Genomic DNA, 16,278 nt, shown 5'->3' on the forward strand with positions numbered 1-16,278 from the left:
CAAGATGACAAGATAAGCAATCCATCCATGTACAGACCACCATATCTGCAATCTTTCGAGAGAGGAGTCGTCTTGGGGGTATAAGCTGCAATATGATCTATCGTTCCATGGTACACACACAATATGGGACAAAAGAGTCAGAGGAGATCTTGGGGAAAGTCAACCTATGGGAGCACATCCACCACTGGGGTTAGACAAAAAATCCAAGAGAGAGTGCAAGTGCAAGTCGTGAAGACACGCAATATAGGAGAACTCCCCTCCTAGAAAAGTAATGGAATCTGGTGAGGTAAAGGACGGCTGAGAGGATGCATCGGGAAGAATGACAGGTGTTGTAGAAGTCATAGCCTCGGAGTAGACCAGCAAAGCAAAGAACATCCATGAGGTCTTCACGTGTAAGTATTGCATAGGTACATCCAAATTGCAAGTGGAGGAGCCACAGGACCAAGCAAAAGCAAGGAAGAAGCTCTACCATCATGGAGAGGCAAGGCAAAAGAGCCACCATGAAGTAGTGTGTCGGAAGTGACCCTGCGGGCATCCAAATGACGAAGGATACTCACATCTAGGAGTACAATTCCAAAAGAAGTGTCTGACGTGCCAAGAGGCACGGGTTTATTGTACAGAGAACCAATGAAGGAGGTGGATAGGGCAATCCCAAATAAAGAGACAACAATCAAGGGAGAGGGAGGGAGGATTACTGAGGTGATAAATATTAGTGGAAAAACCAAGCCACGTCCACATAACTACCTGTACCAATCCAATCCCGTGCATCTTCATGAGGGCAAGAGAGCCTCGAGGAGGGAAGATCTACAATGTTGAGGGAGATATGTCCATTGTGCCAGAACCTATATCCGAGTCCACGTCTCAGTGTCGGACAAAAAAGGAGCAAAGGTGAGAAGAGGATCTGAATAACCGCGCCGGATAAAATGCCAAATGACCGCGAAGTAGGGTGTCAATGACGAGAGAGGCAAGGGAAACCCGAAGGGATGTTGAAGGGGCAAAGTAGAAGTGTTATCCAAAACCTGAAAATGCAGCCAAAGGGAGCTCAAAACACCGCGAGAACGCAAGGGTTTGAGCAAAACGCCAGGTGAAGGAATCACGGATGCCGAGAGTGTAAGGTGAAGGGCTGTAAATACACCAAAACAGGTTGAAAATCAGCATGATAGAAGTCGGAGAATCGTCGGCAAAGTCACGGGATTGATCAGCTTCCAAGCGGGAAGACCAAGGGGCAAGGAGCGGGGCTCTAGCTGTCCCAGATCGGCAAGGAGGAAAGGCAGAAGAAAAATGCTGGTCTAAAACTGCTATTGTCCTGCCCAAAAACGCTAGAGCATAGGAGAAAACACAGAGCCAAAAGGGGTTACCCTCCTACAAAACACGCTAGACCTTCTGCTAGCTAAAAAACACTAATACAAGGAGAGACAGGAAGATGGCGATGAGGGGTGGAAGGAGGGCGCAAGCAGAGGAAAGGTGCAGAAGGGGATAGAGCTATCCACAAATCGCAGGTGTTGTAGGCAAAAAACACTAGTCCCAAAAACGTTGATGGAGATGAAGCAATTCTTTGCGATGAAATCCTTCGCAGAGTCCTCCCATGTGTAGGCGATGGCAGATCCAAGCCTAGAGCTCTGATGCCATGTTAGAGTGTGCAACGGAGGTGAGAGAGACAAAAAGACAATGGTGCGAGAGAGAGAGAAGAGACATGACATGAGACAGATGGTGGAAAGGCTGGCAGCCCAATAACTCCAGATGGCTACATGGTGTGAGACAATACAATGAGGGTGCCCCCCCCTCCTATATATAGGAGAATAGGGGCTGGTCGGGCAATAATCCTCAATATAGCCCAATGACCTAAAAATATGACCCTTCAATATAAATAAGAGAATATGTGAAAAAAACAGGTCTAAAGTGGGAAATGTGATGAACAACCCTAAGTGTGCCTGAGATCCCTATCTAGCAGGTGTATGGGTGACCAACCCACAACCAAGGGCCAGTGCACGTGAGTGGTGAGGAGCCTGTAGATAGTGTGTCAAGCATCTGGAGATGAAGAAAATCTAACAGCAAAAGCCTAATATTCTTGATGAGGAGTCAAAAGCAACAATTTCTCATTTTCTCGCCATAGTAAAAGCTTGTGAACAGATGAAGAACTTATATCAAGTCACTGGGGTACACACTAAGCTCTACAACAATCGATTACTTCAAAAAAATGTCTATTTAGGAGCACATTGGTGAGTGTGTATGCCAAATGTGGTACCCTCACAAGAACACGAGAAGTTCTTGATGGGCTTCCATTGTGGCAAAGAAACACTGTATAAAGTGAAGCCCTTGGGATAAGCATCATCAGTTTTGAGTCCGCATTGCAATGGGTTTTGTGGTTGTTTACTGGATGTGAAGGGAACTCTCTAGATTCAATCACTTATGTTGGTCTTACCCAAGACAAGGAAGCGCTATGCTAGATGCAATCACCTAAGGTAGCCTTACACAAGGCAAGAAAGGAACTCTATGCTATAGCTCACTTTGAAGGAAAGGCCTCTCTCCAGTTGCAATCACTTATGCTTACACCTTAAAGGCCTAAATCCTTTCGTAACACGTTGGCATGGGTAAGAGTATTCAAAATGAGATGGCTAGTCAGAGATTACTCCACATGTATACCAAATTTAGTGCCCTTACAAAAGCACAAAAGTTCTTGATGGGCATCCTTTCTGGGATGTCATCTCTTGGACCTCCTTCATTGTAGAATGTGCCCAATATGGATGTGGCAAGGAAGCTTTGGTTGTTTTTACTAGATACAAAGCAAAGGCCTCTCCATAGATGCAAGTACCTATGCTTGCACCTTGAAAGCCTCTGGGTTGTTTTAACTAGATGCAAAGCGAAGGCCTCTCTATACATGCAAGTATATTTGCTTGCACCTTGAAAGCTTTCGCCCTTCCATAAGATATTGACATGGGTTACTTGAGCGAATTGTGAGTGTGTGTGTGTGTGTGTGCCAAATCTAGTACCCTTACGAATATGGGAGAATATTTTTATGGCTTCTTGTCCAATCATCACTTGGAATGCGTTGACTACAAGATGTGTCCATCATGGCTATGGGAAAGGAGCAGTGATCCGTTTTTACTGGATGCAAAAAGGCCTCTCACAATGCCTTGCTTTGGCTCTCATGTATGCCACATGGGGTGCCCTTCCAAAAGCACAAATTGTGCTTGATGAGCTTCATGTCCAAATTGTGCAATATGCCCCACATGGTTGTGGTGAGAAAATACTATGCTATTTTCACCGAATGCAAATACCTTTTGCCTATTTTAAATGACATATATATTCAAAGAGAAATCTCTTGGAATGTATTGACTATAGGATATACCAATGGGAACAGAAGTGAAAGGCATGTTGGCAAGCTCATCGACAAAGTTTTAGCTGACAACTTTGCATTGTTTATGACAATTGGCAAATGAATGTTGAAATAGAATAGTATGCAGAAGTCTGTGAACTCTTTACTCACTATTTACCATGCAAAGAAACAAACACACGTATTGAGATTTTCACGATGTCATGGGAATGGCATGTTGCCATGTATTATACATTTTGGGAAGGAGCACTACAACACTACATGAAGATATCAACGCGTATATATCGACGGCCATGCTTTTCCACGTGTATATCGACATAATTAGCATGCGTCGCTATACGCGTCGATATACACGTCGCAGTGTGCATCGATATACGCGTGGAAAGGCTTTATTTGCCACGCATATATCGATGCGTATAGCGACGCAAAAAAAATTAGGGGAAAAAAGTGAAACCCGTGCGCAGGGGCCATTTTCGCCTGCTCAGATCTTGGCCGAAACGTGCTGCGCAGGTATTATGTCCATCTCCCCCCCCCCCCCCCCCCCAAACCCCTCTCTCTCTCTCTCTCTCTCTACATCGTGTGTGTGTGTGTAGGAAAGAGAGAGAGAGAGAGAGAGAGAGAGAGAGAGAGAGAGCGGTGTGTGTGTGTGTGTGTGTGTGAAATAGAGAAATAGAGAGAGAGAGAGAGAGAGAGGAGAGAGAGAGAGAGAGAGAGAGAGAGAGAGAGAGAGAGAGAGAGAGAGAGAGAGAGGAGCGGTGTGTGTGTGTGTGTGTAGAGAGAGAGAGAGAGAGAGAGAGAGAGAGAGAGAGAGAGAGCGGTGTGTGTGTGTGTGTGTGTGTAGGAAAGAGAGAGAGAGAGAGAGAGAGAGGTGTGTGTGTGTGTAGGAGAGAGAGAGAGAGAGAGAGAGAGAGAGAGAGAGAGAGAGAGAGAGAGAGAGAGAAATGTGTGTGTGTGTGTGTGTAGGTAATCAAAGAGAGAGAGAGAGAGAGAGAGAGAGAGAGAGAGAGAAATGTGTGTGTGTGTGTGTGTAGGTAATCAAAGAGAGAGAGAGAGAGAGAGAGAGAGAGAGAGAGAATTAATGTATGCTTAGGAAATTAAAATCAAAGAGAGAAATGAAATGAAATGTTATATTAACGTCTTCGAAAGGCCAAAGTGACCTATGAGACATGAGACAAGAAAGTTACAATTTGATGGATCTGATACAAAGTCAGAGTAAGAAGATGACAAAATAAAATATTATGGAATCCTAAACTGCTGGGTGTGGACTAAATGGCTAAACCAGCTAGCTGGGATAGGTAGATCATAGGAGATCCAACATCTATCTCGCTGGTGGATCTCATCAATCTCCTCCATGGTCAGTAGTCTGACCAGGCGTTGTGCATGTCGAGCCAAAGTGACCTAGCTAGATCCTCTGATGCAGCCTATGTCGATGTTGTGTAGTCCTCCACAGTCGTGGGCGTCTAGATCTCCCTAGCTCAGTCGCTCGTTTGATCAGTAGAGAGATAGGGAAGTAGAGACAGAGAGAGAGAGAAAGAGAGAGGAGAGAGAGAGAGAGAGAGAGAGAGAGAGAGAGAGAGAGAGAGAGAGAGAGAGAGGAAATAGAGAGATAGAGAAAGAGAGTTATATATATATATATATATAGAGAGAGAGAGAGAGATAGGAAAATAGGGAAATAGAGAGAGAAAGAGAGATAGCGAGAGCGAGATTGAGAGAGAGAGAGAGAGAGAGAGAGAGAGAGAGAGAGAGAGAGAGAGAGAGAGAGAGATCGAGAGAGAAAGAACGAGAGATAGGGTATGTAGATAGAGAAGAAACTATGAGACTAAAAGAGGCAAAGGGGTTTTGCCTGCTACATGCATTGCCATGTACACCTGGGAGTGCACGTATGTGTCTACCCATATAGGATTTAACCAATAAAGACGAGATTTTGACCCGGTGGTCCTGATCTCCGTACACCTCTGGAGCGAGGTGTACGGAGATTGGGCAAGACTAGAGAATGCGAGGTAGTTTACATTGTGAGGAGTATATATATATATATATATATATATATATATATATATATATTAAAACAACATTCATAATCATTGTAGATGGCAACGTCATCAACTAACATGGAGGAAAAGATTGCATGCTCGTGCACGCTCTGCAAGTATCAAATCCTGTGCAAGCGTAGGATATGTAATGAGCATGTGCACAAGTACGGAGAGTTTGCTAGAGAAACCGTACAGAATCTGCGATACGACTCCTACGGAACTGGCATTGATTTCTGCAACATAGCACCTACATCTGAGAGAGAGAGAGAGAGAGAGAGAGAGAGAGAGAGAGAGAGAAAAGATTATGTGTGAAGGTCCGACCAATATAGAGCCACGGATGGAAGCAAAAAAGGGCTTACAAACAGAAGGCGACGGCATGGAGGAGATGATGGATGCCTTCTTCCAGACAAGCGAGGAGAACGCGAACGAAGCAGCACCAGAATCCGTACGCCTATCTCCTGAAGACATGTTGAGGAAGGTGGCACGTCAACCAATCTATGAAGGCGCCAAAATATCTGTGCTTCGTACTTGTCTGGCATTTTTGAATCTTCAGTCAGTGTACGGGTGGTCAGATGCAAGTGTCACTACTTTGTTTAGGTATGTAATTTACAAAAGAGATTTTCCGATTGCAACGGTGATGTGCTCGGAGAGCTTTTTAATTTAATGTGGCTTAAACAGGTTATGGCGGGAGCAACTTCTCCCGGCTGGCAATGAAACCCCCCTCCAGGCCAGACGCAAAGCAACTTCTGACCTCAGTTGGCTTGGACTACAACAAGATTCATGCATGTCCAAATGATTGCATTCTTTTTCGCAATGAATTCGCAGATTGTCTATCGTGTCCTAAGTGCGGAGCAATGCGCTACAAACAAGATGCAATTGGCGAGACAGTGCCAGCTAAAGTGTTGCGGCATTTCCCTATTATTCCTAGGATAAAAAGCATGTTTCGTTGTGGTTCCATTGCAAAGTTGATGCGGTGGCATTCTACGAATAGATCCACTGACGCAACATTTAGGGTGCCCGCTGATTCAAAGTCTTGGAGGCACATTGAAGATACCTGGCCACATTTTAAGAGTGAACCACGCAATTTGCGTTTGGGCATGGCAATGGATGGAGTCAATCCATTTGGCTTGAGAAGGTCGTCATGGAGCACTTGGCCTGTGTGCCTTATCAATTACAACCTCCCGCCGTGGCTTGCCATCAAGAAGGGTCATTTGATATTAAGGTTGATTGTACCTGGTAAGTTCAAGGCAAAAAACATGGATGTTTATCTAGCTCCACTAGTTGACGAGCTCCAGGAGTTATGGCATGGGATCGACATAGTAAATGCGGTTGAACCAGTAGGACAACAGCATGCAAGGATCCATGGACTTCTTATGTGGACTATGCATGATTGGCCAGGATACGGAGAAGCTTCTGGTAATGGTTATTGATTTACAAAATTCTCCCTATTCGCAAGCCCTTTGCCTTGGCCTAATTCATGCTTTAATATATGCAGGACTAACAACTTCGGGATACAATGCATGTCCAATTTGCGGGCAGTCTTTGGATGTGCGCTATTCTCTCTCTTCGAAAGACAATTTATCAAGGCCACCACCGTTATCTTCCAGATGGCCATCACTTGCGCGAAGGTCAACTTGGTCGCGTCGAATGTTGTCCTATGCATGTACAAGAGTGGCGTCGCCGATGGGAGCAACATGAGGGGCAACCTGTTCCAGGAATGAAACGTTTGTCCATTCTCCATACGTTGTCGTACTGGGGTGATCTACTAATTAACCATTTGCTGGATCGAATGCATATATTCAAGAATGTGGGAGAGCTCCTCTGGAAGACAATCATGGGAATGAAAGACAATCGAGCTTCACGAGATGATTTGCAGTCAGTTGGAAAGATGTCAGAGCTATGGCCTTTCACCAATGCAATTGGCCAAACAAAACTTCCAAGAGCGCCATGGGTATTGCTAAAAAACGAAGAGCGACAAGTGAAAAGGGTGATTTCAGAGTTCATGACGCCAAAAGGATATATGCGATGTCTCAAGACAGCATTCACCCGTGACGATCAACTGTCAGGATTGAAATCGCACGACTGGCATAAGTTCTTGCAATTCATTCTTCCAATTGCGATCAAGGGGTGTTTAACGGAGGAAGTGCGGACCTGCATATACAAGATTTCAGAGGTAGTGCGGTGGATCTCTTCCAAGGAGATACGGAAGGAATCTATTGCAGTCACAAGGGCTAACTCCATTGAGACAGTTTGCATGATTGAGAAGTATCTACCCACGAGCTCCCTAACTATCTAAATGCACTTGCTCGTCCATGTAGTAGATGAGGTTGCAATGGCAGGTACAGTCCACAGCCATTGGATGTTCTTTCTAGAGCCGTTCATGAAAACACTGAAGGGTTTTGTTCGCCAAAAAGCGCGCCCAGAGGGGAGCATGGCAGAAGGATGGCTGGTGTAAGAGTCTCTTGTATTGACGACCGAATTTCTATCCGTTTCTGACCCAGAAATGCCTCAACTATGGAGCGATGAGGAGGATGCAAGACTGGTGGGAGAGGAGCCGCAAGGGCAAGGGGTGCCGAAGAAAATGAACCTGGCCATGCGAGAAAAGATCCTGAAGTTCTGTATACTAAATTCAGTGCCGATGCAAAAATGGCTTGAAAGGTACGAAGAAGAGAAAGAGAGACGCAATAGGGAGCGACAGGATTTCAGGCGAAGTCGAGCGACTAGAGGCTTACCCTTGCCAGACTATCTGGCTCCTCTACTTGAATTCCCTACAATGGTATGGTTCGACAAGATAGTGAGAGCAGCTCGACAGATCGAAGAACCCATATCTCTTGAAGAGGAAGAGCAGCTGGTTATTGGATGTGACTGGAAGTATCATACATACATGGCACTGTGGTCGCATGGAAAGCATTTCAGAACACAGCAAATTGACAGCAGAAGAAACACGTTTGACAATGGGGTAATGGTTAATTTCATGCAAAAGAGCAGGGCCAGTGCTAGAGACACGAATGAAAGCACTAGCAACCTGGATTACTGTGGTCTGGTGTCAGATATCTTGAAAGTAAGCTTCAGGCGGTTTGAGATGTTCTTGTTGGATGTGAAGTGGTTCAAGGTGATTACTTCTGGTCGCAATGGAACGGTACGCAGATATGGAAACAAACTTGTGCAAATAGATTCTACAAAGATTTGGACAGATGCGAGTGACACATTTGCTCTCCTCGAACATTGCGAGCAAGTGGTCTTTGTACCGGACCCTCGAGAGCGACAATGGTGGTTTGTGGTTCAGGTTGCTCCAAGAAATAAACAAGTATTTGAAGGGCAAGATCTCCTGGAGGAAAGTCAGTCAGACGACATCCATACTACTGTGACATTAGATGAGATGGACGAAGGTATGGCAGCGGAAGCTGACAGATATACGAGGGATGACGCAGACGAGCCAGAATTGACACTTGTAGATGAAGATGAAATGGATGAAGACAGTCTGTCAGAACGAGTTGAGGCAGAGTTATGTTTGCAATTAGAGATAGACGATGATACAGTGCAAGATCTTATCGATGATGCCTCACTCGTCGAGGCCTAGGCCTGTAAGTGTTTGTGTGAAGACGTTGATTTAAAATTAAGGTTAAAGTTAATTTAAACAATTGTGTTCTGACGCTTTATTTTACTTTCTTTGTGCAGGAATTTAGTATGGCAGACCAGATTCCAAATCCCGCTTCCATGAGTGCAGATGCATTCATGGGCTTCGTTACATGGATGACGCCTGCTCAGATGGCAGAGGCTTCTCAGTACTGGGTAGCCAGAGGCACGGGTACTACGCGTCCGGGCTTCACACCGGAGGGTCCGACGCCTAGGGTGGGGATGCCTATGGGGGGGAGGATGCCTATGGGTATGACGCCTGCTTCTCCCATCACGGCCGCTTCGACACCTAGGGGTGGGACAGAAGCGGGTACGTCCTCATCTCCGTAGCACAGGTGTACTCACCGATCTCGACGATCGTCAGGTGGAGGTGGTGGTTGCTGTGGAGGAGGGTCCACAGATGCTTCGACCCCTCCTCGCTCACGACCCCCGTCCTACCCAGACACACCTCTTGGCACACCTCGGACACCTTGGGGGGCACACGATCCTAGTGCCTCCAAGCTCTATACTGTACAGGCAGATGGTTCTGTTGACATGGATAGAGTCGGGACTGAGATGCGACAGCGAATTCGCCAGCTCGCGGAGCTGCAGTTTTCGACCAGCCTTCTGGCGTCTTGGGGTGATCAGGATGGGGACAAAGTCAATTACATAGTGGAGACCATCCTGAGAGAGTACCAGCCTACTTCGGGTTCTTTCGTTGTTCCGAGGAGGTGGATCAAGGGTGTTGCACGGGACACCGTGAAACATAGACGAGATGCAGCTCGGAAGGCTTTCAGGACCGGCTCGTCGAAGCCTTCGGGCATCCCACACGAGACGTGGCTGCGAATCAGGGAAAATGAGCGGACAGCGGACAGCAGACACGCGGTTCAGACAGCAGCGTGATGCCGCACAGGTACGACAGATGACCAGGGGGACATCTCATCTTGGCAGCGGAGGCTTCGACACCTTCCGCTATGAGTTTGTGAGTTTCTAATCCAATCTTAACTATGGCGTTTTTTAAAACGCGATGAATCATGTATTCTTATTACTTTGATTTTTTTATAAACGCAGAATCTTGCGATGCATCGAGCTCCGACACGCCAGGAGGAGTCAGATGGATATCGCAGAGGTATCTATGAAGTACTGAATGATCTTGAAGCTTCAGGAGAGCCTGTAGACTGGGAGGCCTTACAGTCTCGCTGATCGCTTGAGGTGAGACGTTAATATGTGTGAGTTGATTTAATTAAGTAAGTATATGTGAAGTAATATCAATACTAATTTTGTGAGTTGTCCTATGTGCAGGTTGCGATGCCTAGTCATTAGTGGACCGGATTTCATATATATGCTTTGTGAGACACAGAGACGCTTCTGTGTCTCTTTTTTGTACAGATAGTTATTGTTCAGACAGTTATTGTTTTCCTTATGGTTATGATTATTGTCATTGTCATTATATAGACATGGTTATTTCTCATATTCTTGTATAGACATAGTTATGGTTCAAGTTTTGTTAATGGTTATGTTTAACTTTCTGGTTATGCTCATGGTTATTGTTAATTTTGTTTATGGTTATGGTTATCTGCATTATGGTTATGCTTTTAAGTTATGGTTATGGTTCGTTATGGTTATGCTTTTAAGTTATGGTTATACTTTTACGTTATGGTTATGCTTTTAAGTTATGGTTATGGTTCGTTATGGTTATGCTTTTCAGTTGGTACGGTACTTGTCTTTCATTGGCCTTAAATCTCATGTGAGATCCTACATGGATAGCATGTAGGAGGCGTATACATGATATGGTTTTTTTTGAAAATTTTATGTAAAAACAAAGGGAACTCTGTCGAAATTTCTGCGCGTGGGAGCATGGTTGATTTTGGTGCTGCTCGCTTTCTTGGGCAGAGGGCAGGAAGTCTGGCTGTGGCTATGTCCATCTTTTAACTGGGCACAAGCCACGCTACCTGCCCTCTGCCCAAGAAAAAAAAATTCTGTTATGGTCTCGCTATCTGCGTCGCTATGCGCGTCGCTGTCTGCGTCTATATCTGCGTCACAAATAACGACAGGTTCACAGGGACGCGGATATCGACGCACATAGCGACGCAGTGCGTCGATATCTACGTCGATGACACCTTTTTTGTTGTAGTGGAGCAAGGAACCTTTCATGTTTTCTCTTTTGTCCAAACATAAAAGGGAACGATTGTAATCAAAAAATCACCCTACAAATGTTTGGGATAATTAATCTACATAAATTCTTTTTGTTTTTCCATTCCCACATTATATTTATATGAAAGAAAAACAAACAAGATACATCACTACCCATGCAAAGTTTCCCTACCATGGGAACTTGAGGACTATAGAAACCTAGCTTGTATAGAGAGTTGACAACATGTACATTCATAAATTTAACAACGGTGGGATACTCACATCTTGGTCATGCTCAGGATTGTCTTCAACGATGACATTGTGCTATGGGGCTACATCGACCGCCATGATCTCATGTAAGAATCCTGTTAGTTTACTTGTTTTCTCCTACTTTTTAACTTTAGGTCGGCTAGGATCCTCAAACATTGCATCCTCGTCACATTTTGATCTCATACTTCTACCTCCGATGTAAAAAGCCACATCTCCAAGTGGATTTAACCACCGGCTTGCTGACAATCACCACTTTGAAGCAGTGCCTAGCATAGTGACCAATCTTCCCTAATCTACATAAATTCTAACCCTTCTTATATTCTTAATTTGTGCATACACTTAGCAAATCGGGACGTCACTATTGCAGCATATTAGACATTGTATCAAGTTGAAAACAAAGTAACATGCTTTCACGAGAACAAAGCACAAGCAAGCTCTCTCTCTCTCTCTCTCTCTCTCTCTCTCTCTCTCTCTCTCTCTCTCTTCTTTGTTTAGGGATAAATGCTTTTATTAAAAGTTGACAAGACCCAAGCATGATTTAATAGGCATACTAATGACAAGAATGCACACACTACAATGAGATTGAGTTGGAGGAACAATACTTTTCGAGGAGCCAAGGACAATACTAAACAATGATCCCTTTTTTAACTCATGTGGCTTGAACTACAGTTTTCAAAGAAAATGCAACTAACAAAGCACTCAAGTCAAATGCTCTTGGGGTCGAAGAAGATCAAAGATTTTTTTTCTTTTATGTTAGTGTTGACTTGAAAAAAAAAAAAGGATTGCAAGATTAATTACGAGAAAGTTTCTATGGACTCACAATGAAAAATTTTGCCATGATTCCCAGGCAATTGGCAAGACGCAAATTTACATTTACATGTCCATTGAAATCCTTAGGTGCTTGACCGTAAATAATTTGACGTGGAATATGCAAATATAGCGTTTGTTACAAAAAGCACTAAAATTTGGGTTTTAGCACAGTCGAGCTTCGTGACTAAATGACACGGGGTCTTAAATGACCTGCCTAACCATGGGATCAATGGTGCATGGTTGAGGGCGGGGATCTCGAGGAGATCAGAAGGTGACCAAAAGTTTGGCAACGATATGGAACCGGGGAACTCAAATGGGTGTTGTGGCAACTGCTCGCTTGACTCTGGACGTCCGAGTTTACAAAATATGTTTGAATTTACTTTTTGAAAATCCGACGACGTGCAGCAACTCTGCTTTTGTGCGTGCACTTCTCCTCCATGGATCCCATGGCTTGGGTTCATTTTAAAACCCTTGTTCTTTAGTCCTGAGAAAGCCGGGCCTACATCAAGAAAGATAGATCCTCTCTCACACCAGAAAAAAAACTCTCTGAGTCAGACTAGCCAATCGCAAGCAATATTGTTGATTGGCGCGTGCGTCTGATTGAATGGTTGTAATTGAGTAGCGCTGACGGTACAATGAGCTGGCGCTGGCACGTTCTACGTCAGGCCAAAAGCGGGCAAATGATGATTTTACGGATCGTAGTCCATGTGAGCAAGGCAATTTCAATGGTAGCGACGTGCAAAAGCAGGGACGCAAAATTTGCCACAGTGGAAGCGTAGCTTTCGTGAGAGCTGTAGCTGCGGCAACGTGTTGCTCAAAGCTGGGAGTGGGCCATGTCGGAGTAATTCATTTTATGCAGCAGATATCGCGTGGGATATAGTCATGCGGAGCCGTCCAGTGGTCTCGAAGGGTTTACATATGATCGGAGAGAAGGGAGAAGAAGGGGAGTTTCGACGTCGTGGGAACAATCTCCACAGAGAGAGAGAGAGAGAGAGAGAGAGAGAGAGAGAGAGATGTCTAGCCGGCGTGCTGTTAGCGGCATGCAACAGGCTTCAGAGACTCCTCCAGCACTGAACGCCTGTAGAGTTCAAACCGAGGCGATCAGTAGTCACAAGACAGCTGCCGCCGCCCCCGGCCAGCGCCTGTATGACGAGCAGGAGCTCTCCATCTTTAGCAAGCTGCTGGGGGACCGATCATCAGAGGCAAGCCAGCGCGGCGCTCTTACAAACTGCAGCCCCCCTGCCAGTACCTTAATCCAGCCACACATCGACGCCGAGCCAGCAAGCGCAGCTGCGGCCACTCACTACCAGCAGCCTCTGAAATCTTATTCACTCCTCAAGCTTCTCAAAAGATTTAGCAGCGCAGTTAGATCCACCTCAATTAAGCCAGCTAGCAGCAGAACGAATAACGCCGCTAAAAATAGCTCCTGCGGCCAGATTAGCGGTGTTGCGCGGCGCATTAAGGCCTCTCAGGATATTGTGGACTATGCAAGTAGAGGAGCTGCAGTGAGCCATGAGCACCATATTCATCACCATCATATCTATCACATTCATCATCCGCACTCAGCAGCAGCAACTAGCGGCTCTGTCGAAGATCCTAATTCAATATTACAGCAAAATATAATTGATGAATGTAATATTATTGATGTGCCTAATTTGCACGACATGAAGTCTGGCCCGGTCCGAAGGCACTCTTCTGATTGCAGCCACTCAGCTCGTTACGGGCGAGGAGGACGTAATATTGATGCTGATGACACTGTCCCTCCTCGTCTCCCTTCTCGCCAGCGACGCTTCTCATCCGAAGCTCCTCCCCTTCATACCTGAACGAGCAGTTCAAGTGGTGCAAATGCCAACCGCACTTAGCCTAACGATAGACGACAACCATATATTTACATTATTATTACAATTTACCATACCTAGTCTTGCTTGGTGGGCCTCACTATATTTAACATCTACAGAACATGTGCCAATTGAGTTTTAGCATCTTGCAGTAAAGGAAACAAAACCATGACAACTTTGGCAACGGAGGCACTCCGTGAAAGGATATACATTTAAGAAATGCTATAATGTAAAGATACATAAAGTGCATTTACTATTGTAATACACTCATGTATTCACTACTTCAATACACTACAAAGAGTACTTGCGTGCGTTATTAACATGTGCAAATCTTGATCGACATCCAATGTATAGTTCTGAAAGCAACATCCGAGTAAATCGAACCAAACGGAGCAATGTGCAAAATTTCAAAAACAAGCAAATAGATAAAGCGCTAATGAAGTGTTTTACTGACCTACAATGTTGTATTGGTGCTTTTCAATTGTCCAATCTACAGGCATATATTTGAGACAAGCAAAAAAGCAATGTGAATAGTTAAACATTACGTCTTGCAATGAAATATCACGGACTGAAATGCAGAAGTGCCATCCAAAAGTATGGTGGAGAGTTGGCATTGTGGTCTCTCCAAAAATTATAAGAAATGGAAGCCGTACCCTGGCCCGTAGCGTTTATGTGTTGTTCCAAGCAAACGCATAGACATGTCAATCAAAATGTCAAGTGTTGTGAATATATGTCTTTCGTGCCATACACAAAACATGCATTAACAAGACTAATACAGTGGATGTAGGATATTGATCAAGCTTAAAGAGAATATTTGTTCTTAATTGAAATTTGATTAGAGAAGATTGGGTTGTCTGATGACTAGCACTCATAGTGGGCTCGTTCTGTTCTAATTTTTTCTGAGTACAATTCAACAGCAAGGCCGATTTATTGTTGGTTTTTATGATCAGGTTTGAGTGGGTGGAGCCATACTCTCTTATATTTCTTTGTGAGTACCTAGGGTCTTTTTGTTGGAATTAGGGTTGCAGAAAAACACGCACAACTTGGAGAAGACGAAGGAAGCTCAAGGCACACAATAGAGAGTATTTTACTTAGTGTGCAATAGAAAGATAGATAGCCCTAGAATGAATGGGCATATATACAATGCACGGGGGAAAAAACCTCCAAAAGAGGGAAAAAATGCCCTGGTGGTCCCAAGTGTGTTGACACACATCACTACCACATGTATATGGTAACAAATCCCCCCTGGAGTGACACGGTGAACGAGAGCTGGCACATGAGTAAAGGGAAGTGCCATGCCCTGAGGACATGATCCGTCCACAAAGGGGAGTAAGTCCAAAGCTTTGTGGAAAGCTTCGAACTTCTCACGAGACAATGGCTTTGTGAAAAGATCTTCAAGGTTGTTCTGTGTTGGCACATAAGCCAAACTGATCTCTCCTGCTGAGAGCCTCTCCCAGACATAGTGGTAATGCACCTCAATGTGCTTTATGCAAGCATGAAAAACTGGGTTCCTCGCAACTGCAAATAAGCTTTGGCTGTTAGTGTAGATAGTGTTGGCAGTATACTGTCCAACACCCAAATCAGCCATAAGGCGTCTGAGCCATACATGCTCAACCGTAGCTGTGAAGACTGCCCTGTACTCAGCCTCACAACTAGAAGTGGCCATAGTAGGTTGCTTCTTTCTCAACCATGATATACATGAACTGCCAAGCATGAAACAAAAACTACTTGTGGACACTAGCGTGTCAAAACAACAAGCCTAATCAGAGTCTGAAAAAGCATGTAAGTTAGGCTGCAATGATCTCCCCTTGGGATAAAATAAGCCAAGACGTAAAGTGCCACTAAGGTAGCGAAAAATCCTCTTGACAGCCTGTCAATGCTTAGACCCTGGGCTATGTATAAATCTGCTGACCTGTGAGACTGCAAACTGAATATCCAGCCTCGTGTTGCATACATAAACGAGACAATCAATAGCAGTTTGGTAAAGAGTGACATCAGTAGGATCACCAGCATCATGTAGACTTAACTTCAAACCTGTTTCCATGGGAGTGGCAATAGGTTTGCAATCCTCAAGTCCAAACTTACATAGCAATGTCTCTATGTAACTTTTCTGACACAAGGCAATACCACCGTTACACTGCTTAAATTGTATGCCCAACTGAAGATGCAACAACCCCAAATCTTTCATCTTGAAAATAGCATTCAAATCAGCATTAAATTCAGCAATATGCGTCTCATTGGGAATAGT

At 44.6% G+C, this 16,278-nt stretch overlaps 1 protein-coding gene across 1 annotated transcript; it reads left to right on the plus strand.

Moving 5' to 3' along the window:
- The first annotated feature begins 13,104 nt into the window (after positions 1-13,104).
- LOC147458900 (uncharacterized) lies at positions 13,105-14,311 on the plus strand. The gene has a single exon (XM_086509726.1). It carries the CDS (start codon positions 13,206-13,208, stop codon positions 14,013-14,015), a length of 810 nt encoding a protein of 269 aa, XP_086365852.1. The 5' UTR covers positions 13,105-13,205; the 3' UTR covers positions 14,016-14,311.
- The last annotated feature ends 1,967 nt before the right edge of the window (positions 14,312-16,278 follow it).

The sequence above is a fragment of the Adiantum capillus-veneris genome, chromosome 4, assembly GCF_014529385.1.
Source record: "Adiantum capillus-veneris isolate H3 chromosome 4, ASM1452938v2, whole genome shotgun sequence".
NCBI lineage: Eukaryota > Viridiplantae > Streptophyta > Polypodiopsida > Polypodiales > Pteridaceae > Adiantum > Adiantum capillus-veneris.